The sequence below is a fragment of the Rousettus aegyptiacus genome, unplaced genomic scaffold (assembly GCF_014176215.1).
Source record: "Rousettus aegyptiacus isolate mRouAeg1 unplaced genomic scaffold, mRouAeg1.p scaffold_m13_p_1, whole genome shotgun sequence".
NCBI classification, from domain to species: Eukaryota; Metazoa; Chordata; class Mammalia; order Chiroptera; family Pteropodidae; genus Rousettus; species Rousettus aegyptiacus.
In genome coordinates, this window is record NW_023416284.1 from 34285249 (window position 1) to 34311981 (window position 26733).

A 26733-nucleotide genomic window follows, 5' to 3' on the forward strand; every position below is an offset into this window, starting at 1 on the left:
AAATTATGTGTGCGTATGGGGTGAGAGGCGGGCAACTCTAAATTCTCTTGGCAAAGATAATCCAGTTAGATATCTGCTGTCTAGAAATTAGAGATATGGAGTTAATTAATGGTTCAGTCATGAACAAACAATTTATATGCTACTTTAGGGATGTTGTAGATCTAAGTAGTATGTGGTTCTGTGCTATATATATACAAATTCATTTGTGTGGACTTGAATCTTATTACTCCAACATGAGAATTATACCTTCTTAACTTTCGTGCCACTCTCAAATCAGTTGCTGTTCTAGAAATTTGAATGCATTATGTATATTTGATACAGTTGTTATCATGTTTCCTAACATTTGTTAAACTACTGTGCTTTTTGATTAGTGTTTAATAGGTGAAACAACTACCTGGTTCTACTAGTTCTTGACCAAGAATTCAGTGTTTGTGAAAGATACGAGATTGATATCCTGGAAATTGAAGCCCTGTGTGAATTGTGGGGCAGCAACAATGTCAACTTCCCAGATCCTGCTCTCTTAATATACTTTGCAGGAATAAAGCTCTTCTCAAAGATTATCTCATTTCTTTTTTCTGCCACTGTGAGTGAGTGTTCATATTCAAAGGTTTTAGTTTAGGATCAAATACATACTTAGCCTCTTCAGAGAGTTAAACAGTCAAGGTTACTTTTTTGTTCCTATATTTATTTTCATTGTTCAAACTTGAATTGATCACTTAAGACCAGTGGCCCTGATGGGTTATTCACTATAAACAAACTAGTTTGCTTGTTTGTTTTCTGGTTCAAATCACACTGCCTTTCTCTTCTAATTCTTTCACACAAACTACTTTTTGACTATGAATAATGATAGATACCATTTATTGAGCACGTATATATCAGATCTAAGCAAGGCACTTTATATAAACACATTGTTCTGAAAACAGGAGCGTTGTTAAATGATAAAGCATGAATTTAAACCTGGATTGCCAGTCTTCCTCCAGTGTTCTTTCACCAAACTCCAGTGACTACTCATAAAGGTGTTCATTTGGATTAAATGTCAGACAGATCTAGTACATGTTAGTAATGCTTAATTTAGAATTCAAGCATAAATACTAGCTTTGCTGGATATTCCATTGTTGTATTCATAGGTACCCTTGAATCACACTTTTTCTTTAAAGGTAAGTCATCAGACTCATACGAGCTGTCTGAAGAGTTGTGATTATGGATAAAAAGCCTTGATAAAGCATAGTTGAAGTTTGAGTAGTTCTTCAGTATGCAAATTAATGATTTTATGTTGGTATTAAGAAACTTTAAAATAGTAAGTGCATTAGTGTCTTAACAGTCTCAGCACAACTCTTAGGATCCTGTGTATGGAACAGTTTCCTAGGTGGAAGTACTTTGAAAGTAAGTTCTTTAGTTATTTTACTATGTGTCACAAGTGGTTATGACCATTTATTCTGTGCCAAACATTATGCCATATACCAGGGATGTAATGATGAATAAGACAGAAGCATCCCTATCCGGAAAAACCTCAATAGCCTGTAAGGGGGAGACAAGTAGTTAAAAAAAAGTTCATCATTCAGTTGATAACTGCCGTAATAGAGGAAGCAAAATATATATTAGAAAGAAGGGGGACCTATCCCAGACCTAGATCAGAAGAGCTTCACTGAAGATGTGTTGTGTAGGATAAGATAAAGAGGATAAGTAAAAATTAATCAAGTAACAGTGTCAGAGGTAGAATATTCTAGGCCTTAATAATATGAGTGAACACCTGGTTGGGTTTGTTTTTTATAAGTTTTATTGAGATATAATTTATATACCATAAAATTTCACTCTTTTAAAGTATACGTTCATTTGTTTTCAGTCTATTAACAGGGTTGTGCAACCATCACCAATGTCTAATCCCAGAACATTTTCACTCTCAAAAAGAACCTTGATCCCCCAACACTCTCCCCCCACCCCCCATGCCTGTTCCCTCCTCTCCCTAGTCCCTGGCAACAATGAACCTACTTTCTGTCTCTCAGGATTTGCCTATCTGGACAATTTGTATATAGAGAACCATAAAATATGTGGTCTTTTATCACTGGCTTCTGTCACTTAGCATAATGTTTTCAAAGTTCATCCATGTGTCAGTATGAAGGCCTGTTTTGAGGAATGGAGAAGGGCAAGACTGAGAATTGAAAGTTCAGTAGATCAGGATGACCAGTGAATAGAGCAAAAATTTGAGAATGGAAGGTGTCATACTAGAGAGATAAGCAGAAGCCAGCACTATGTTATAGAGATGTGGACTTTATTCTGAGGGCAATAGGATACCATTGAATGGTATTAAGTACAAAAATAATATAATCAGACTTGTGTTTTGTATTTGTATAGAGAATAGGCTAGATAAAAAACAGGTGTGGGACAGGGAGACTAGTTAGGATTCTTGCAAAAATCTGGGCAACAGAAAGATGGTGGTGTGGTATATGGCAGTGGGAATAGAGAGAAGTGAATGGATTTGAGAGATTTAAAAGGGAAGATTGACGAGATTTGGTGTTAAATTGAATGTAGAGGTGGGGAGAAGGAGAGGTAGTATCTAGAACGGCACTGAAGTTTTGGGGTTAGTGAGCCAAATGGAGAATGATGCATAGACTCATTTAGGAGCTGGCTAGCTAAATGAGTTCCTGGGATGCTAATCTATAAGGAGTACTAAAATGGTACTGGAAAATTAATGTAATGGGAAACAATACATTTATCAGAACTTCACTAGAACTCTTCTTAGTAGTAGTACTGTATGTTTAGGGAAAAACTTTGATAAACTATTGTAGAAAAAGGTAAGGACAACCCCCCCCCACACACACTTTCGCTTCTTGCTTGAATAATGAGATATTTCCTAAACTGTACTGTAAGAAGTCCAAAGTCTATTTTATTGAATGGGATTTGCAAATTTGGAGTTAGCATTAAACTGCTCAACAGAGGAGAGGCTGCAGTCAGTGTGTCTTTTTTCCCCCCTGTCTCCCTTATGGTTCTAATCCTTTTCTTTAGACTGTTTATATAAGATTGGGTTAAAGAGTAATAAATTACTAAACTGTTACATATATCTATTGCTATATAATAAACTACACTAAAACATAGTGTTTTCAAACAACAACTTTATTATCTCTTGTGGTTCTGGGGAATAACTGGACTCAGCTAGGTGGTTGTCAGAAATATGAAAGGGCTGTGTGGGGTAGAAGAAACATAGTGTTTTCAAACAACAACTTTATTATCTCTTGTGGTTCTGGGGAATAACTGGACTCAGCTAGGTGGTTGTCTCTTAGGGTCTTCATGCAGTTGTAGCTAGACAGTGGCTGAAGCTAGAGTCATCTTGAGGCTTGGTCATTCACAGTGTGAGGTTCATGGGCCAGGTCACCTACATAGTGGCCTTTCCATGTAGTCTTTCTGGCATATAACTGGATTCCAAAAGAAACAGGCAGAAACTATTAGCTTTTGTGACCTAGCCCTGGAAGTTACCATTAGTGTCCCTCCTGTTTTGCTCTGTTAGTTGGGTAGTTATGAAAATCTGCCCAGGTTTAGAGGAAGGGGATATAGATTTCATCACTCTTATAAGAAAATCATGTGGGATGGGAATTGTTGTAGCAGCCATCTTTGGAAATATAATCTTCCACACCTACCTTAAAAGCCCAGATTAGGATAGGGAACCAAGAAAGGACTTTGGAATATTGAATGCAGTTTTGTACATATGAGTTTAATTTCTTGCCAAACTTCCTGGTGAAAATGTTAAGAAGTTTGGTTACTAAATAGATACCAATTTTATTCTGTGGTGAACAGAATGAACCAGAGCCAAGATAGAAAACAATATTTAACTGAGATTTTTGTCTAGTTTATCCCCCTTGTTTTCTTTTTTATTTTTACTTGGCCAAGATTTTGGAAATTACCTTCACAAATCTCTTGTTATAGACATGTCCACATCAGAGATTTCTGTAAATTGGTCTTATATCTTAAACATCTTTGTTAATGTCATTTTCCTTATGTTTATTTAAAAAATAAAATCTTTATATTTTAATTTTAGACGATTCTTCTTTCTCTTTGCCTATAGTATAGTTAAAATTTAATCATATATCCTAGAGAGATAATTTTTTAAACTCCTTGTCTTTCTTATTTCCTTCTTCTATCAGTTTTCATACTTGAAAGTAAAAAGTAGCTTGGGATTTTATTAATTGAAATTCATATACCTTAAATTCATGTATCTTTCCTTTTATTAATAAGTGACATACATTCATTCTAAGAACAATTAGGACTATAGAGGCTTGAAAACAATGTAAATCCCTTAAACACTAATTGAGAGAATCTGTATTATATTTTTTAAGACTTTTAAGTTTTCCCCCAAATATGGAGTCTTAACCATTTGTACCATTTTGTAAATTGCTCCTCTCATATGACACATAGATTTTTCCTAGTAGTTTACTATTTTAAACATCAATCTAACAGTTAACTTATTCTATACTTCTTCTATTTATCCAGTTATTTCTTTAAGATAAATCTCCAGAAGTTAATTATTATGTCAAAGGGCCTGTTTTATATAATAATGGTAAAATTTCCTATTTAAATTCTTGTCACTTTTTTCTCTCCTACTAAAGAATTTCTCTTTTTTGTTTCTCGTATTTGCTTACTGTTCCTCTCACCTATAATATGTATTCACTAATACTTTTTAGAGAGGAAGAAATCATCACCATGAGGTTGGTTACTTAAATACGGATTTCATTAATTTTATACAATTTATTTCTTCATGATATATCTGTCGAGCACTACATGGTACACCAAATTACAGAGAATGACGACATAGCCCTTTTTCTCAATGAACTCACAGTCCAGTAGGGGAAATAGACATTCTAGGCATATCAGAGGTGGGGATGATATACAGAGTTGAAAGTAGAATGATTAAGGAAAATGTAGTGTGAAGTCATAAATGTAAAGTTAAGACCAGTTCGCCATCTGTGTGATTTTCACCCAGTCACATTTAAGCTGTTTAGGGGAATGTGTGACTATAGGTAGACAGTTGGACTGAACCAGGCTTGAGGCTTTTCCAGCTTAGGCTAGAAAGTCAAAGGGATATGATAACAGAAGAAAAACCTATGATATTTGGGACAGTTACATGATGTTATGGGACTTGCCTAATCCATTAAAATACAGACACGTGCAGGATTTGACTTTGATTCTATAAAGTTAATTTTGTTTTTTAAGAATCTTCAATTAGCTAGGTATTAAAGGAGAGGACCTCACTTTTGCCTCATTTTTATTTTGACTTTGTTTCTTCTACCCCACACAGCCCTTTCATATTTCTGATATGATTTAGTTCTTTTTGATAGATGCAAGTCCATTTCTTAGCATCAAGAGCTCTTTTCATATAGAGTATATAGCATGCGCATATTTTTTTCAAGTTCTCAAGATGGGAAAACCTTTCACCAGTGATTTTCATTTTATATTTTTTATTGGTTTCTAGAACTTTAGGCCTTTTTCTTACTCTTATTTTTTAATAAGCACATAATTTTCATGTCATATAATGGTATTATATTTGTAATAATGTCAGCAAATTTCTTTTAGTACCTCAGTTTATCTTTAAAATTAATTCATGTTCATTAGATCATCTGTAACATACTTTCTCATTCCGAAAATTCTATGACTATACGTTAGATATTTTATACAGATAATATGAGATTCTTAGTTTTATTCTGATTAGTTTCTATTACTAATCTTGTTGACGGCTAAATTAGACTCTTAAAGAATTTCAGATTATCTCTGAGCAGTTGTAGAGGCATTTGTTGGACTACTATAACTTCATGGATATTGTCATATATGTATATGTATATAGAAGAAGGAAATAACATTTGAGAAAGCTTTGTCTTTTGCATACCCCTGATAGTAAAAGTTAAAATTGGATTAATAGAGTCATTGCTTTTAAGCAGTAGAAGAAGACAGGAATCATAAGAGACTCCACTCAGAGGAAAAGCAGTGTTTGGCGATAAAAATTTTAGCAGGAACCTTTTGAATATCATTTTAGGAATTCTGTATCAGTAGAAAAAAAATCATACTAACAGAACTTTTCCTGTTAAGCAGCAGTTTTGGTAGCTTTAGATTCTTGGAAGGCCTACTGTCATATAAAATCAGTGGTATTTTTATGAATTAACATAGTTAAAGACATTGGATAGAAAGTGTTTGCCTTGATGTTTTACTTTGTATTATCCATTGGAAAAAAGTATGCAAAAATTCTTAAATGTTTATTGAAACATTTATTTAATTAGCTTTCTTAGAAAATAAAATGTGCCTGCTGCTGCACTCCATGCTGGCCACATCTTTGAATGTAAAAATGTAATTGTAATTTATTGTTTAAGCACCATAGCTTTTATTTGTCTGGCTATGATAGGTTTATATGAAGAAAATTAGGGCTTATTGCTTTAGCAGATGTAATGAGCAATGTGTTTTTACTTTAGGATCCAACAGAGCATACCGAATCAGCAGGACTGGCTGATGGTGCAGAAAGCATAATGAGTAAGCACAGGGAAGTCTGTTCCTTATCATGTGTGTAAGGGAGAAAAGGTAAGAAAATCAGTGTTCTTATTTCTTTTAGAGATTGAACTTAAGAAAACAACTAGATCTGTAGAAAATAATGCTCATGTATATAAGCTGCTTGATTCATATAACTTTGCCTCTTGTTAAATCAGGAATGTAGTTTTAAAAAAATGTTTTGATTTAAATTCAGAGCAAAAGGGTATTTTTAAATTACTGTTGTGTTATGTCAAAAATGCTAATTTCTCTACTAGTGCTTGGTTTCTCCCTTTTAAAGTCAACTTCTACCTTGAGCATAGAAAGGTAATTTCAGCATGATAAAGAACACGGATTGGAGGAATATTGTTAGGAGAAAATAGTACTATATCTACCCAATTAATACCATTTATATTTCTTAGTCATCATGTAAGAACTTAAGAAGCTAATTTTGGGGCAGCGAATTAGCTAGACATATAGATTTAATTATATTATTTTTATTTTTTGACTAGTTATGAAGAGCAATACTTTCAAATAGAAAATAAATTTTGTTAGTTCTAGTAGAGCAGGAACCATTGACTTTTTCCTGACTACCCCTGATTATTTCAGGGGTAGAAAATGCTGGTAGGATGGAGAGTGTGTAGGTGAGGCTGGTTTCAGAAACTGATTATGTCATTCACTAGTGGAGTGTCACATACTCTGGTTCTGGTTTTCCATGTAAGCTTTGAAGATAGAGGCATGGGTCTGACAGTGTATAACAGGAGACTGAGCTCCTTTTCTCTTTAGTTAAGACTTGAGCAAAGGCACTTAGGAATAGTGTCTTTCTCACCAACTCTTCTGAGCCTGCAGTTGGTGAGGTAGCCTTTTCATATGAGAGTATAAGAAGGAAATGCAGTGCCTTTCTCTGTCTTCATCTAGCAAAATATTATTTTTCAGGCATCACCTCTTTAGGAAGTTTTCACTCACTGCAAAGACTGTCAATAAATAACCACTAATAATAAGTTATTGTAATATTTGTTACTGTAGCCTGCCCTACCCTGAGAGAGGAGGGGGAGGGAGGGAGGGAGAAAAGGAGGTGGGGAGAGAGAGGGAGGGGGGGGGAGGGACACCACAGTGTTTTATATTTTAAGTTTACTTATCCATCTCTCCTATGAAACATCGAGCACTTTTAGGTCAAGGACATTGTCTTGTCATTGTAACCTAATGACTAGGACTAGGACAGTGCCTGGTAAATAATAGATGCTCAGTTGTGTTTGATGCATTAATGTTCACACATTCATTGTAATTAGTATATAGCATAAAGAGGAAGTACCAGTGAAGGAGACATAAAAGGAGCAACCCCTAAAACTGAGATTCATGAGAGTGTCCATAAGGCCTCTGGTAATCACAATAAAAAGAGGTCTAGAAGCCCAAAGAAAAAGAAGAGGTCCTCAGGAAGAAACTGTACTGAGTTAAGTAATTATATTCCTTTTTTAGATGTACATGTATGATATTTAGTGACTTCTATTTTTAAAATGAGATGGATACTTTTGTAAGAAAGCGAGTAAAGAATCCTGACATAAATTTAAATCCTCTCAGAGGCCCAGCTTATTGCAGTGAGAAGACTGCCCCTCTCCCAAGTCCTCAGGAGAACACAGGTTTTCCTTTGGAAAATGAAACTAAAGAGGCTCAAGATTTGGAGACATTAGACATAGCAAAGATCAGGGATGGGGCACCATAGTGAAAGCAGAGAAATTAAGGGCGATCCCATAGATTGACAAGTGAAACCCTTCCCTCACTCTTTCCTCTACTCTTTTTTAGGAAAGTAATTGCCTGGTATTACATTTTTGCACCCCTGACAGAATATTATATGAGTCTTCTCTGGAGTCCAAAGGAAAAATTTACATATATTCACATTTGGAAGTCTTCCAATGAAATAGCTGTGTTCACATCCAATCACCATGCAATGGAAGCCTCCTAGTGAGAAGCCACACATGCAGAGCTTTCAATTGACTTTTAGTACTTTATTTGTTCAGTAGATAGGCATTTGGGGAAAGCCTCCAATGTGAAAGAGACCAAAACACAAAAGTACAAAAAAGGAATTGGAGGAAATGATACTGGAAACAGAAGTTTGGAAAAACAAACAAACAAACAAACAAACTGTAGATAAATACATTAGATAGGTAAGAGAAGAATTTGTATCCATGAAATGAGATCAAGATCCCATAAAAGGATCAGAAAAAGAAATTAAAAATATGATAGACACTTTTGGTGCATTAAAATAAATTAAAAATACCTCAGGCATGTAGAAAAGGCATTAAGTATAGTACGAACAACTTTTTTCTCTAAACTATTTGAGAGCGAGTTGCTAGCTGCATGCCCCATCACCTCTGAAACCGTGTGTTTCCTGCAAACAAGGGCATTCTCCTACATCACCACAGTACAGTCATCAAAATCAGGGAATTCGCATCGATGCATTACCACTATCTAATTCTCCGACCTTATTCAAGTTTTGCCATTTATATTAATGTCCTTTTTATCAAGAGTATTTAGAATCACATGTTGCATTTAGTTGTCATGTCTTTTTAGTCTCCTCTAGAGCAGTTCTGTGGACTTTCTTGACTTTGACACTTTTGAAGATTACAGACCCATTATTTTGTAAGTTCTTTAATTATGATTTGTCTGATGTTTCCTCATGACTTGGTTCAAGGAATGCATTTTTAGTGGGAATTTCAAAGAAGTGGTACTGCCTTTTTTTAAAAATTAATACACTTTTTTTAGAGCAGTTTTAGGTTCATAGCAAACTTGAGCAAAAAATACAGGGAGTTCCTCATAAACTTCTGCCCCTGTCACTTACCCCTCTCCCCCCACACACACATAAGTATCTATATTGCTATGTCCTTTTCATTGTAACTTGTCAGGGAGCACGGATTTCTATTTGTCCCATTACTAATGATGTTCACTTTGATCACTTGTGTAAGGTGGTGTCTGCCAGGCTGTCTCTGAAGTGGCTCTCTTTTTCTTTAGTAAATTAGTAAGCATTTTTGTGGAGAGGAATTTTAAAACTATGTAAATATCCTATCCCTTAGCACACTTGAGTTTCATTCATTCTTGTTACAAAGACTCATGGTTTTCTTTTTTATTCAGTGGGTGATAATCCATTGCTATCATTATTTATTTTGATGTTCAGATTGTCTCTGATTTGGCCTGTCGTAGTTCCTTTATGCTGGTTTCTGTGTCCTTTTAACATGTCCCAGTCATTCTTGGAGCACTTCTTTGCTTTCCAGCACACGAGATATTCAAGGCTCTTTTTTTTTTTAATCGAAATATAATTCACATAACCATAAAATTCACCGTTTTTTATAGTCCAGTGGTTTTTATATATTTACAGAGTTGTGCTGTCATCACCACTAACTCCAGAACATTTTCATCACCTCTAAGAGAAATCTTTTATCCATTGGCAGTCACTCCCCATTTCTCTCCAGTTCCTCTCCAGTTCCCCTCAGCCCCTGGCAACCACTATTTACTTTCTGTTTCTGTGGATTTACCTGTTCTGTACATTTCATATAAATAGAATTATATAATGTATAGCTTTTTGTGTCTGCTTTCAGTTACCGTAATATTTCCAAGATTCATCAGTGTTGTGCAGAGCAGTACTTCATTTGTTTGTATCAAATAATAATCCATTTTGTCAATATTCCATACCACATTTTATTTATCCATTCGTCAGTAAATAGATATTTGAATTGTTTCCAATTTCGGTTGTTATGAATAATGCTACTGTGAGCATTTGTGGATAAGTTTTTGTGTGAATATGTTTGCATTTCTCTTGAGTATAAACCTAGGAGTGGAAAAGCTATGCCATGTTGTATAACTGTTTAACTCTTTGAGGACCTGAGAAACTGTTTTCCAAAGTTACCACACGGTTTTATTTTCCTCCCAGCAATGTGTGACGGTTCGTATTTCTTTACAACCTCATCAAAGAAAGCTCTTGTGTTTTTTCTACTCCGGGTCTGGAATCAGCCATTTCTCCTTGGAGCTTTGGTTCAATTATTTAGAAACTAAAACCGTATCCTCATTGCTACATGGAGTTGAAGTGGAGCTTTCCTACTCCAAGATCCTCTGTGCATAGAGCTAGAGAATATATGTACACACACACACACACACACACACACACACACACACACGCACATACACACACATTTACATCTATATTTATTGCTATTAGCATCTGTGTTTATTGAAGTCCATGAATTCATACATACCTCAGATTCCAAACTAATTTTAAAGGGTTCTTTGTAGTTTTCTCCTTTTCCACATTTTAACCCTTTTCTCCAACAGTGAGAAACCTTCTCCCATTGCCCCTTGTATAGTTACTTATTCCATTTCTTTACATGTAACCAATTTCCTATCACTGTCTACTTGGCCCTTTTTATCCTGTTCAAGCTCTGACCTGCCACCCTGGACTGCCCTCTTACATCTTTCTCTACACCCCTCCTGCACATGGACTCTTCTTACCTACTTGGACTCTGACTCCCTATGCCAGGCTGTCCTAAGGAGACAACTTTCTCACTCTGCTAGGGCTCTGACACCTTTTTGCTGGAGCACCCTACAACGAGAACATCAAAGACATCTGCTTCACCACACTTGGGCGCTGAAATTCTCTTATAAAGATGCCCTCTTCACCCTGCCCCCATGTCTATTCAATTTTTAACAACTTTTTTCCTTATTTTTTCAACTTTTTATTTTGAAGTAAGTATAGATTCACAGGAAGTTGCAAACTAGTATAAAAAGTTCCTGTGCACTCTTTATTTACCCAGTTTTCCTCAGTAGTTGCACATAACTATAGAAAATATCAAAACCAGGAAATTGACATTTTGTTTATCCGTTCATCAGTTGATAGATATTTAGGTTGTTTCTACCCTTTGGTTGTTATGAATAATGCTGTGTTGAATATATTCATGAATATAGTTTTCTCCCATTTATCACATGTAGACTTGTATAACTACTATTGCAATTTAAGATACAGCATGATTCTAGCACCACAGAGATCTCTCTTGTATTACTTCTTTATAGTTACAGGCACCCTTCTCTCTCCTGTCCCATATTTAATGACTTTTTTACAATTAAAAATATTATTAAAAGTCACAGGAAGAGCTGTGTAAGTGTAGAGATAAACTATGTGATATTCATGAATGAGAATAATTAATATTATTCCCATTCCTGAATGAGGGGCAGGAGAGAAATTCTAATTTCTGAATGTTGAATTTATTGGCACTCTGTTCTATCCTGCTGTATTGTGGAGTCTTGGGGCCATTTGTAGACCATTCTGTCCCACCACCCCGTTAACACTCCGCAGGCTCTTAGCTTTATGCAGAGAGCCCAGTTTGGCTCCCTCCAATGTAGAAACTTCTATAAGTTTGCAGCCAGCAATTCCCATCCTCTCTGCAAGCTTAAGCATCCCAGGCCTGTAGGTTTTGTATCCCCTGTGGACTGCCACCATTTAGTTCTCACTTATTGCTGTGGCCTGGTTTCTTCTTGGTTTTATGGTATCTGTATATTTCCTTTTTTTGCTTTTGAATTTGTATAAACTTTAAAAAAAAATCTAGTTTGTCTAGAATTTCTATAGTCAGAGTGGGAAGGAATGCTTCACACCAACAGCTCAGTACACTCTTTTTTCTTTTGAAAATTTTCAAGCCTATAGAAAAGTTATACAAATAGTACAGTGAAGACCCATATATCAGTCCTTCATCTAGATTTATTTTTGTCATTTTGCCTCTTTTTCGAGCACCTTTTTCCCTCTCTCTCCTTTCCCTTTCTTCTGCTTCTTCCCCTTACTCCAACACTCCCTCATGCTCACATTCTTTTTTTTCCCTCAATCATTCAAAAATTAGATGTGAATAATAAAACATTTCTTTCCTAAATGTTTCAGCAGCCATCTACTAAGAGCAGACATTTTTCTACAAAATCAAAATACCATTATCACATCTAAGAAAGTGATCATTAATTAATTGTATCATCTAATGTATGGTCCAAATTCCTCTGATTGCCTCATAAATGGCATTTTTTGCTTTGTGAATTATGTGTTTTATTGGTCAAGGTTCTAGTCATTATTCATGCATGGCATTTGGTTAATCTCTTGAGTGTCTTAATTTAAAATGATCTTGTTTTTCATAACACTGAGTTTTTTAGTGTAGGACAGTTGTCTTAAAGAATGCTTCAGATTCTAGATTTGTTTGTTTCTTCATGATTCAATTCAGGTTAAACATTTTTGGCTGGAATACTATGTAGGCAGTGTTTTAAACTTTTCATTGCATTACATCAGTAGGTGCATAATGTCAGCTTGTTAAACTATTGGTAATGTTGTGATTATTTGGTTAAGGTAGTGATTACCATCTTTTCACTGTAGAAATACATTTTTTTTCCTTTGTAATTAATAATTTTCTTTCCCAATATCCATTTACCTAAAGGCTTTAACATCCATTTTTGATGCTTGCCTGATTCAGTAATATAATTGGAGTTCAATACAACTTCTTGACCAACTGTTTATACACTGTTCACTTACTCATCACACTCATATTTATTGAATAGGTACTACATCAGGTTTTGTGCTAATCACTTGGCAAACACAGTTTAGTAGGAGTCTTTGTGGTGTCTACAGTCTGGAGGGAAGATTAGCATTAATCAAATAATCACACGGATGTATATTTATAGATTGTGATAAATATTAAAAAGAAAAAAATGGGTGCCGTAAGGAATTATAAGAGGAGATAACCTTTTCTAGGGTTTTAGAGAGGACTTCCTAATGAAAATCAGTTAAATACTGAAAGATGTAGAATTATTTGGACAAGGAGGGCGTGTGTTGGAGGCAGTTGGGTAAACGTTCCTGAAGATGGAAGGAGCATGGTACTTTGAAGAAATGTGCGTTCCAGCCCCAGCATAATGTTTGCACATATTGGTGCTCGATAAATATTTGTGGAAGGGTATATTTAAAATAGAAGGATCAACTCCAGAGCTTAAAAACTTAATTGCTTAAAAAGCTTGTAAAGCTTATAAATTGCTTATGCAGCAGGCAGTGTTTTAAATGTGTTATCTCTATCAATTTATTTAATCTGGAGGAAGATACTGTTATTGCCCAGTTTTACAGATGAAAAATAAGTCACAAGTAACTTCCTCAAGGTCATATAGTTAGTAAGTGAACTAGGAACTAGAATTAGAACTTGGACAGTCTAGTCCTAGAGTTCATGTTCTTATCTATTAATGCTATAATGTTTCCCATTGCTTAGAGTATATACAATACCTTTCTCAGACATTTCAGGGCTTCCATAATATCATGTCTGTCAACCTCTCCAACTTGTCCCTTTGTTACCCACATAAATAAATCTTTGCTTCAATTTCACTGATCTTCTATAAGATCACTCCTTGTAAATCTCCCCCTGTTTGAAATTTCACTTCCACATCTTCTCATGTGGAATATCTGTTAAAATTTTATCCAACCTTCAAACCCAGCTCAAATCCATAAATAATGCCTTCCTTGACCTTCCAGGTTGTGATTGGCCCATTTCTTAAACTTTTATAGTATTTATTCTGTAGTACTTATCTGTAATTCTGACAAAGTAATCATGTAGTACCTTGTGTTTCTTGTGCTGTTATTAAAATCATTTATTATTTAAATTTTCTTATTTAGCATAGTTTACTATTAAGTAAATTATAAACTCCTTGTTGTTAGGGATGATGTCTGAGACTTGATTTGATCACAACATTTTATATAGTAGATGCACAGTAAATAGTTGAACTGGTTATTTGTCGACTAATATTTTACATAGAATGACCATGAAATGTTAAGTAGTGAAGGTGTATGTTAAATGTGCTAAGTTGTGTATAGTAAATTTTATTTATACTTTTTGCATTGGACAGTTTAAATGTGCAGGCTTTATCAAAATAAAATGGTGTGTATATGAAAATGATTTTTGAACTATAAAGATTTCAGGAAAAACCATGTATGGATTATGTAACCTGTTTGTCTCTGTAAACTGAAATTACATAACAGGAGCCAATTAATAAATAATAGTTGACTAAATGGATAATCATGGGGAAATACTTGAAGAAGTCAGTTAAATTCTCTGAGCTTATTTTTGTAAACTGGTAAAATGAGAGCAAGAATATTGACACTTTCATATGCATCAGAGAAGAAGATACACTATAAGTCAAAGAAAATTCACCATTTTTTAATATTTGACTGAAAATTTGTAATAGGATATTTCCCTCTTAGTAATATACATTACTCAGACTTTTTGGGAGAATTATAATCTTATCTTCCCTCCCATCTGCTTCCATATATACCAGTAAGAAGCCAAGCAGAATTTTCAAATTTTGAGATTAGGGAGATAAATCAGCACAAAGCTTATGATAATGGAGAGGGAAAATGGGATAATATTTATTTAATAACTACTGTGTGCTCTCTGTATTCTGTTAAGTAGTTGAGACACCTAGTGTATATGCCCACAGATTACTTTTAGACTAGTTAACACCAAGAAAGACTTCGAAATGATACTCAAAGGAGAGGTTTAAAAAGAATAACCAAGTAAGAGTAATCATTAGCATTTTGGAACTCATATCCCTCACTCTCATGGTCTTTTGAACTTTCTTGTCCTTTCCCATATGAAAACAATTCTGTAAGCTTTCTGTTCTAATAGAAATGCAGTTATATCCTAAAGAAAATGCTTCCTTTCTCAACATCTGAAATTTATCTTTTGAAACATGTCCTATTGAAATGATCACCAAGTCTGTTTTCTACAATTATTTATATTTTAACGATTGTCAGTTCACAGATTTCTAGACTTTATTAGCTTAAAAATCTTGCAGTATATCCAGTGTGATGACTGGTTTTATAGTTTATCATGGTTTATCAATTTATGAGATTTCATCCTTATATACTTAAATTTATAAAAAAAATATACATATCTGTATTTTATTAATAAATCTTTGTATTTCACTTTTTCCAGTTTTACTGAGATATAATTAATATATAACATTGTATTAGTTTAAGGAATACAACATAAAGACTTGATTTAAATATATATTGTGAAATGATTGCCACAATAAGCTTAGTTAACATCTATCATCTCACATAATTACCAATGTTTTTTTTCTTGTGATGAGAACTTTAAAGATCTACTCTCTTAGCAAGTTTCAAACATATGGTACAGTATTATTAACTGTAGTCACCATACTGTATATTATATCCCCAGAACTTACTCATCTTACAACTGGAAGTTTGTACCTTTTGTCTACCTTCACTCATTTCCCTCATCTCCCACCCCCCAACCTCTGGCCGTTCTATGTTTCTGTGAGTTCAGTTTTTTTTAGATACCACATTTAAGTGAGATGATATAGTATTTGTCTTTCTCTTTCATTTAGCATAATGCCTTCAAGATCCATCCATACTGTTGCAAACGACAAAATTTCCTTCCTTTTTATGGCTGAATAATATTTCATTATATATACACCTATACACACAAACCCATATTTTCTTTATCTATTCATCTGTCAGTGGACACTTACATTGTTCCCATGTCTTGCTATTATAAATTATGCTGCAGTGAACATGGAAGTACAGATATCTCTTCTAAATAGTGTTTTCATTTTCTTTATATAAATACCCAGACGCAGAATTTCTGGATCATATGGTAGTTCTATTTTTAATGTTTTGAGGAACCTACGTATTATTTTCCATGATGACTGCACTAATTTACATTCCCACCAATAGCGAACAAGGTTTCCCTTTTCTCCACATCCTTGCCTAACAATTGTTATCTCCTGTCTTTTTGATTACAGCCATTCTAACAGGTGTGAGATGATATCTCATTGTGGTTTCAATTTGCATTTCACTGATAATTAGTAATGTTGAGCACATTTTCATATGCCTATTGGTCCTTTGTATGTCTATTCAGTTTTTCTGCCCATTTCTTAAATCAGATGGTGTTTTTATGTTTTGTTTTGTTTTTGCTATTTAGTTGTATGAGTTCTTTATATATTTTTGGATATTAACACCTTATTAGATTTGCAAATATTTTTTCCCATTCTGTAGCTTGCTTTTTCATTTTGTTGATGGTGTCCTTTGCTATAGAAGCTTTTTATTTATTTCATATTTTTATTTTTTTAGAAGCTTTTTAGTTTGATATAGTCCATCTTGTTTATTTTTGCTTTTGTTGCCTTTGCTTTTGGTGTCAAATCCAAAAAATCATTTCCAAGACCAATATCCAGGAGCTTACCACCTAGTATCTCCTTACCACCAAAACTCATAGGACATTTGTGGTTCTAGGTCTTATGATCAGGGTTTTAATCCATTTTGAGTTGATTTTGGTGTATAATGTAAAATAGGTGTCTGGTTTCATTTTTTTGCATATGCTGTTCAGTTTCCTAGTACAGTTTATTGAAGAAACTATGCTATATTCTTGGCTCTTTTGTTATAAATTAATTGACCATATCTGTGTTGGTTTATTTCTGGGCTCTCAGTTCTGTTTCATTAATCTGTGTGTCCCTTTTTATGCCAATGCCATATTATTTTCATTACTTTAAGTTTGTAATATAGTTTGAAATCAGGAGGTGTGATGGCTCTAGCTTTGCTCTTTCTCAAGATTGCTTTGACTATTTAGGGCCTTCTGTAGTTCTATACAAATTTTAGGATTTTTTTACTTGAAAAATGCTATCAGAGTTTCGATGGGGATTGCATTGAATCTATAGATTGTTTTGGGTAGTATGGACATTTTAACAACGTTAATTCTTTCAGTTCACAAGTACTGAATATCTTTATATGTGTCTTCAATTTATTTCATTAATGTCTTACAATTTTTGGTATACAGATCTTTCACCTTCTTGGTTAAATTTATTCCTAGGTATTTTATTCTTTTTGATTCAATTGTGGATGGGATTGTTTGCTCATTTTCTTATTGATACTTTGTTGTTAGTGTATAGAAATGCAACTGATTTTTGTGTGTTGACTTTTTATCCTGCAACTTTACTTATTTGTTTTTTAGTTCTAATAGTGTTTTGGCGGAGTCTTTTGAGTTTTATATATGTTGTCTGTAAATACAGTTTTACTCCTTTCCGATTCAGATACCTTTTATTATTTTTTTCTTGACTAATTGCTCTGGTTAGGATTTCTACTATGATGTTGAATACATATGGTGAGAGTGAGCATCCTTGCCTTGTTTCTTATCTTAGAGGAAAAGCTTTTAACGTTTCACTGTTGAGTAAGATGTTAGCTGTGGGCTTGTCATAAATGACTTTTATTATGTTGAAGTATGTTTCCACTATATTCACTTTGTTGAGAATTTTTACCATTAATGGATGTCAAATTTTATCAAATGACTTTTGCATATCTCTTGGGATGATTATATGATTTTTATCCTTCATTTTGTTAATGTGGTGTATCACATTGATTTGTGAATATTGAGTCATCATTGTACCCCTACAGTAAATCCCACTTGATCATAGTATATGATCCTTTTAATGTGCTGTTGAATTTGACTTGCTAATATTTTGTCTAGGATTTTTGTATCTATGTTTATCAGAGATATTGGCCTGTAATATTCTTTTCTTATAGTGTCTTTATCTGGCTTTGTATTAGGTAGTGCTGACTTCATAAAACTAGTTCAGAAGTGTTTCCTCCTCTTCTATTTTTTGGAAGAGTTTGAGAAATATTGGTATTAATTCTTCTTTAAATGTTTGGTAGCATTCACCAGTGAAGCCATCTGGTCCTAGACTTTTCTTTTTCGGGGTGTTTTTAAATGATTGATTCAATCTCCTTATTGGTAATTGGTCTGTTCAGATTTTCTGTTTCTTCACAATTCAGTCTTGGTAGATTGTACGTGTCTAGGAATTTATTCAGTTAGTGTTGTCCAATTTATTGATGTATAATTGTTCATAGCTGTCTCTTATGATCCTTTGCATTTCTGTTGTATCAGTTGTTTAGTCTATAAATTATATTTTAACAATTGAAAGTTTAATACAAATTTGATCTACTTTCTAGTTTTAAACAAGTCTCTTAAGTGGTGTTTCCTCACCGATGGAGAATTACTTCCAAGCAGAAGCTTACAACCTGGACAAGGTGTTAGATGAATTTGAACAAAACGAAGGTGAGTACTAACTTTGGCAAATTTATTTGTTCGTGTGTATGATATAGAAAATGTGGGGTTATAAGAGGATGCGGTATCTTTTTAAAAAGTAAAAGCAGGTCTAATGACTTAATAATATTACATGTTAATATCCACAGTAATAACGTAACATTTTTAATCACTATGTACTAGATATTATGCTAAACCATTTATATTGGTGATATCACTTCATCTTTAAAATAATTCCACAAAAGTAGATTTTATCTACATTTTACAGATGAGACTAGAAGCACAGAGAGTTTAAGCAACTTCCCCCAAATTGCTTTGCTAATAAGTAGCAGGTTTAGATTATAGGCAGTATGATACCTGAGCCTGAACTCTCTTCTACTACGTACAACCCATTAATCATCAAGAAAAGCTTTAAAATATGTGAATGTATGTCCTAAACTAAGAAAAACAGCTGTCAAATGTTGATTGACCAATAAAGTAAAGAGATATTTGAAACCTAATTTTAAAAGATTTACATTTTTAAGTAAGTGCCAAAATGGTTAATTAAATGACACATTCATAAGACTTGGTCTAAAAATGTCTGCTTAAGATTCACTTCATTTAGGGAAACCTTTTTCTTAAATCACCCTCTCAGTATGATTTCAATGGATAAGCCATAATTAAATCTCTTTCACCTTATCCTCCTTCCGTGGTGGTCTGTTTCTAATAGGAAATGGCATATAACAAGTTTACAAAATCATATATTTCCATCTAAAGTCCATGATTTTGGTAATGGCCTCCAGACCTTTCCTGTAGCCAGTGATTCAGATTGTTCTTTAGTAGTGGTTGGGAAGAGAGATTTGTTTTGTTGCTTTAGGCCTCTGACAGAGCAAGCCTTAAAGAAAATGTGGGATTATTGGGGTAGGAGGTAAAGGGGGAGGAAAGATACCTGGAAATGTCTACTCTTCTCATATGTTATCACTGATGACCCAGAGCTAACCCGTAACCCTAGGTTCAGTCCTGATTCATGTAAATGTAAAACCTAATCATTTGGGTTTTTATTGGATCTAGGTGAGTTTTATACATTCCAAGGTGGAAGGTATATTATTCTCTTAGTTTGAATCCTTCATACAAGTATTTTCTCAATTCTTTGTTTAGTTTGGCCCTCTCTGTATCGCAGTTATTTTTCATGAGATATCTACACAGGTGCTACTCCTAGCAAATACTGTACTTTTAGAATAACATTGACTCTAATTAATAAAATCATTAGTTTATTACATAATCTCTTTGTTACTTCTTGTAAATTCCAGTAGGGAACTTTGTAGACGGTTGATTTTCAATACATATTTGTTGAATTAGTAAAAATTGTCATTTTAGTTTGAAAATACAGCATTCGCTTACAAAAATAACTTCTTTAAAAGGATTATTTCAGATGCCAGTTTCTTGTTTGTAACTATGTTGTTTATTAGTTTGAACTGTTTTTTAAAATCTCAATACCAGTTAGATTAAAACTACTGCCTCTAGCCTGGTACCTCTCCAAGTACACACACACACACACACACACACATACATGTGTGTGCGTGTGTATATATATATATACACGCACACACATGTATATATACACACACACACATGTATGTGTATGTATAAATTTATTTACCTAAATTAGTTTCAAGTATACAGTACATTGCTTAAACATCTATATAGTTCATAAAACGATCCCCTCCAATTGCTCCCTCCCAACCCTGGCCTAGCCATCTTATTAATGCTAACTGCATTCCCTCTGCCATGTTCCCCATCCCCGTGCCCATCTATCACTTACTAATTTGTACTTCTTTAAAGTTTCACCCCATTCTCCCAGGCCCCCACCACCCTTCCCTTCTGTCTGTCACCAGATTGTCCACTATACTTGTGAGTCTGTTTTTCATTAGTTTCTTTTATTCCTTAGATTCCACAAATAAGTGATATCATATGATATCACTATTTTAAATAAAGTGATTTCTCATTTTGTGTTAATTTCCCCCTTTAAATGAAAAATATACCACACACAACTGAGATGACACTAGATAATTAACATTATGTAGGTGGTTGAAAAATGACATTTTTAGAACCTGATCATTCCTGTCTGAATATTATTAAATATTCCTGTGAGAAGCAGTATTTCCTTTTTCATTTCCATGAACCAGCTTAGAAATATGATTTCTTTTTTTAAAGGAAGCACATGTTACTAAATCTCAAGTCTCTGCTGCCCCAAATTTGGTAAACTCAAGCAAGATTTAACACTCAGATACTAAGCCATTCTCCACACAGTCTGATGTTTCATGGCCTTTATAATCTGCTGGTTTTAGCTTCTTTTCACTACTTACAGAAATTTTTTTTAACCCAAACTGATTTGCTTATTGCTCTCTCAGATAGTTGTGTTTGAGACTATACTTTTCCTTGTTCTCCTTTTATGAGTGCCCTATTTTACAAACTTACATAAAATTGTCTTTGAAACCCAGCCCATTTCCTCCTGCCTTCGTTAATTCAAGCTCACTGCGTCACTGCGTCAACCTTGAAAATATCTTTCTCCATGAATTTATTTTCTATTATGTAATAGTTTTCAAATACTTAACTGTCTTGTACTGTTAATTAGATACTCATTTGTATCTCTTTGTTATTTTCCTAAACTAGATTATGTACTTCTTGGAGGTCAGAGCTACTGTTTAATCTTCATGTTCCTCCATCCCCACTGCTTTTACTATGGTAGATACTCACTTAGCATATATACATTGTGCACCTACTACATACCAGACAGTGTGCAAAGTGAGGAATTACATTGATGGAAAGAAATGATTTCTGCCTGAAAAAGTCAGGTAAATAGCCATTGCATTACAATATAGTAAATGCTATAATAAAGATATGAACAAGATGCTAAGGGAGCATTAAAGATTAATGTTACTACTGAAGGGAATATAACTATATAATTTTAGGATTAGAAAGAAATCAGAAAAGGTAGTAAGTGCATTATTTCTTATTTCTCTAATTAAACATACACATAGCTCTATAACTTAGGAAAATAGCCAACATAGTTATGATATGTTAAAAAGTAAACAGAAACATTATATGAAATTAGGCTTATCGATAGAATATAAGTAGGTTGATTAATAAGGTAAATGGATACTTTATGCCAAATGTCATCGATAATGTAAATATGAACCTATTTCACATACTGTGATGTGGTTATTAGCAGAATTTCACATACTATAGCCAATTATAGCCTATTATTATGGACAAATTTCAAACAGATACAAAGTTAACAATAGTATAAACTCTAGTGTGCCCATTACCCAGCTTCTACATGTTGCCATTTTGTCATTTGTATCTTCAACTGCTCTTCACTCCCTGCCTCATTTTGTTTTTACAGTTGTTAAGATAAAATTTACAAACATTAAAATGTATAGATCTTAACTGTACAGTTTTGGCAAATAGATAAATCCATACAACCCATATCCCAGTCATGATATAGATTATAGAACATTTTTTCTCCATAGAAAATTCCTTTGTTTTTCTTTCTACTCAGTTACTACATCTTCATCACTGTTTGATTTTTTTTTTTTTTTCACCTCAGATTTGTTTCCACTCTATGTTGTGCTTAGGCAATCCAGGGCATTCCCGGTTGCTGGCATCCCCTCAGCCCCCAAGTATAGCCTGTGGGCCACTTTAATTATGTTACTAGATTGAGGTAGAATTCTTTTGTTGTTTGGAATGTTCTGCGATGTTATCATTCAGTGATATATAATATAGGGAACAGTCTTAAATATATTTTCTTAGATAAGAATTAGAAATTTTATATCCTAAGAATATTCTGTTTTCAGTTATCCTAGGAATATTTTATTTTCAGAGTGTATTCGCAAATGTATTTGATTAACTTAGTCCTAGCTTTTCTAGTGTTACCAGCAAACTTATTATAATTATTTATTTTTTCAGATGAAACAGTTTCTCCTATTTTATTGGATACAAAGTGGAATAAGATTCTAGATCCTCCTCACCGACTGTCATTTAACTCTGCATTAACCAGTGTGAATGAACCTGCAATTTCTCATGAGTCTCAGCCACAACTGAAAGTCTTCTCACTGGCTCAGTCCACTCCTCTGATTCCAGAGGGAGAGGACCATTGTGCTGCTAATGGGCAGGACTGTAGTCTGAATCCAGAGATCAGCACAATGTGGATTGATGAAAATGCTGTTGCAGAAGATCAGTTAATTAAGAGGAACTGTAATCAAGATGATCAGTGCAGCACTCTTGAAGTGGGGGAGAAGAAATGTGGAAACCTAGCCTGTCTGCCCGATGAGAAGAATGTTCTTGTTGTAGCCGTCATGCATAACTGTGATAAAAGGACACTACAAAGCGATTTGCAGGATTGTAATAATTATAATAGTCAGTCCCTCATGGATGCTTTTAGCTGTTCACTGGATAATGAAAACAGACAAACTGATCAATTTAGTTTCAGTATAAATGGGTCCACTGAAAAAGACATGAACTCAGAGAAACAAATGGATCCATTGAATAGACCAAATGCAGAAGGGGATTCTGTTAAACATGTCTGTACTACTTCATCCGATAACCTGACCAGTGTCTGTTCCCCTTCACAATTAAAGGATGATGAAAATATAGATAGAGACCCCTCTGTGTCTATGATTACAAGTTTAACAATTGATTCAGTAATCTTATCCCAGGGAACAGATGAAGGTCCTGCTGTTAAAAACCAAGAGAACTGTGTACCAGATGAGGTTCTCACCGGCAAAATCAGCTCTCCTAGGACAGATCTAGGGAGTCTAAATTCCTTTTCCCATTCAAGTGAGGAGAGTTTGGTAAAAAAAGAGCCAGCAGAAGAGATTACGGAAGAATCCATCCAGTCTGTTTTACCTTTGCTTCTCAAACCTGACTTGCATAATGGGTCTGGAAGGGATGGTAACTGTGAACAGTTTTCAGATGAAATTAGAGCTGATGAAAATGAAGGTTGTGAACGTGAAGAAAATCTTGGCACTACAGAACTTCTTAATATGACAGAGCATTTCTCTGAATCTCAGGAGATGACTAATTGGAAATTGACTAAACTAAATGAGATGAATGACAGCCAAGTAAATAAAGAAAATGAGAAGTTTCTGCAAATGAATCAGCCTGAGGACGCGTACAATGATAGTGGAGGAGAATGTGATAGAATGGCAGAAGCGGGTCTAGATTTAAAAGGAACTTTCATGAATGAAAGTAAAGGATGTGATTTCTCCACTGTTATGAATACAACAGCAGCAAATACTCCGTCTAATTGTTGTGATTCCTATGGAATGCAGAGCCCAGTTATTTGTTTTGTTCCAAAGACTTTACCCTCCAAAGAAGATTCAGTAACAGAAGAAAAAGAAATAGAAGAGAGCAAGTCAGAATGCTATTCAAATATTTATGAACAGAAAGGAAATGAAGCCACAGAAGGGAATGGACTACTTTTAAACAGCACTGGCGACCTGATGAAGAAAAATTATTTACACAGTTTCTCTAGCCAAGTTCCGTCAGTGCTTGGGCACTCTTCACCCAAGATAGTAGCAAACTTGCAATCTATCAGTGTTCCTTTTGGTGGTGCAAGACCCAAGCAACCTTCTAATCTTAAACTGCAAATTCCAAAGCCATTATCAGACCATTTACAAAATGACCTACCTGCAAACAGTGGAAATCATGTTAAAAACAAGAATGATGTTCTTGGGAGAGCAAAATTAGGAGAAAACTCAGCAACCAATGTATGCAATGCCTCTTTGGGAAACATCTCTATTGCTGATACAAATGGGGAACATTTAGAAAGTTATGAGTCTGGGATATCCAGTAGACCGTGCCTTGTATTAGCTCCAGATAGCCCAGATAATGATCTCAGAGCTGGTCAGTTTGGAATTTCTTCCAGAAAGCCATTTACCACTCTGGGTGAGGTGGCTCCAGTATGGGTACCAGATTCTCAGGCTCCAAATTGCATGAAATGTGAAGCCAGGTTTACATTCACCAAAAGGAGGCACCATTGCAGAGCATGTGGAAAGGTAAGTTATGTGTATCAGCTCAGAAATCTGTCATGTCCATTTTGTAATGCTCAGTTAGAAATTAATAAATGCAATATAAAGTGAATATTTCTGTTTGAGGTGACATTATAAATAGCTTTTGAACACCCAGTTCTAAATAAAAAATGACCTCCCTGATTCTTAGTGTTATGTAACTTTTTGTTGTTGCCAAGATTTAAGCTGAATCAGTTTTCATGAACAGAGGAGAATTAAGGAAGTGTTAACTTTGTGGTTTCTATATTGATAGATACATGGTTAATGGAATAGTTTGAAATAAGGAAGTTACTCTTTCGATTTAAGAAATGTTTGTGATTGACTTCACATTTTTAAATTCGTTTTTCCCCTCTTCCATACTTTTTAATTCTTGAGAAATTGAATATTACACTTAGAATCTATCGCAGTTTTTGCTTTCAGATTTTTGCCATTTTATGAGACATTCTGAAACCCTTTTTTTTCGGGGAGGCGGACTTTTTATACATAAATTTCTATCTTTTCCTCACATGATTTTGATACAAAATAGAGTTGAAGGATAAAATTTTTGTGACAAGGTTATAAGAATAATTGATATTTTTAAACTCTAAGTCTGTTAGCCAAAAACATGTCAACTTACTAGTTTTTTGTTTTAAAAATACAAAAAGGGGGTTTTCGTATTTTTAAAAAGAATGTGGGGCTTGGTATCAGGTCTGGATTCAAACTTTAGCTTTGTTACTATTAACAGTATAACTTTATTAATCCTTAGTTTTTTATAAAAACAAAAAAGATTCATTTTTATTTATTGGGTTATTGTGGAGATTAAATGAGATTACAAATGTAATAATAAGTGCTCAGTAATTAATCTCTACTTCCTTTCTTGCCTGATTTATTGGTCTATATCAATTAGGATGCTTTCAACTTCAAGGAACAGAGTATCTGAGATAATGACTTAGATAGAAATAACATTTGTTTCACATAACAAGAAGTGTAAAGGTAGAATAGAGACTCAGTTGTATCTAGGTGCAGTCAGGATGACTGAAGTTCTTTGGTCTTGCCCTCATCTCAAGACAGACGCATAGCTCTAAGCATCACGTCCAACCTGACAACTTCTAAGTGCAAAGAAACTGTTGGGGAGCGAAAGAGCTTTATCCTCTTGTCACTCCCTCATCAGGGAGGAAAGGATCCCTAGCAACTTTTTTCAATTTATTGGATGGTTTTAGACCACGGGTCCATTTTAGACCAATTACTGATGAGGGGGAACAGGATTGCCAGGCCTGGCTAAGATCAATCACGATTCATCCCTTAGGGCTGAGCCCAGTGTGTCCTGGGATTCTGTTAATAAGGAAAAGGGAGAGAATGGTTCCTGGGTACAATTAACAAAGGCTTTTTATAGCACAAAACAACAAATGATGAGGGAACAGAAAGAAATTAAAGCTGTGACTGTGCCGCTAGTCTCTGATTATTTAAATTTGAAGAGAATATGTCTAATTCCTAAATATTTTTCAGTCTGAAGTAAACTTTTAGTCAGAAGCCTGAACAGTCAGTATTCTGTTAAGGGATTAGAGTTATCATTTTCATGTTGTTCTAGTTTTACTGTAACGCTTCCTGAAAATTTTGCTTTCTTCAGGAAATGACAAAAACTTTTGTTCCAAACCAGCATATCCAGATGTAATAATTAAATAGGTAACTTAGGTGGATTCGGAAAGAAGACAGTGGCAAGATATACATAAATTAAAAAATTAGGAATTTTGCTGGTGGAATTTGTGAAATTTATGAATTCATATAGATTATGGATTAATATTCCATATTTTTTCTCTTTCCATTTCCAGTTCAGAGATATTCTAAAGATTGATGAAATAATGTTCGTAAAAATTCTCAAGCTTCTCATAAGAAAATAGCTTATAAACATAAGTATACTTTTACTAGTTATCGAATAAATCAGATTATACTGGAGATATAGCTTAGAAAAATACCCCAAGTAATGTGATTTTGTAAAATAATATTTACTATTGAAAAAAGAAATATAGTTAGTTTCATCTTAGTAGAAAGTAAGCATATTTAGTAATTTCTCTACTTAATATCTACAGTTTTCTTTA

General features: G+C 34.2%; 1 protein-coding gene across 3 annotated transcripts in view; it reads left to right on the forward strand.

Moving 5' to 3' along the window:
• ZFYVE9 (zinc finger FYVE-type containing 9) overlaps window positions 1–26733 on the forward strand; it is a 121166-nt gene that overhangs the window by 23940 nt on the left and 70493 nt on the right. For all 3 annotated transcript variants that reach the window (XM_016120281.2, XM_016120283.2, XM_016120282.2), the window contains exons 2-4: window positions 6450–6555; window positions 18515–18620; window positions 22557–24646. In XM_016120281.2, coding sequence (XP_015975767.1) covers window positions 18551–18620; window positions 22557–24646 — 2160 coding nt within the window. In that variant the 5' untranslated portion in view covers window positions 6450–6555; window positions 18515–18550. The remainder of the gene's footprint in view (window positions 1–6449; window positions 6556–18514; window positions 18621–22556; window positions 24647–26733) is intronic.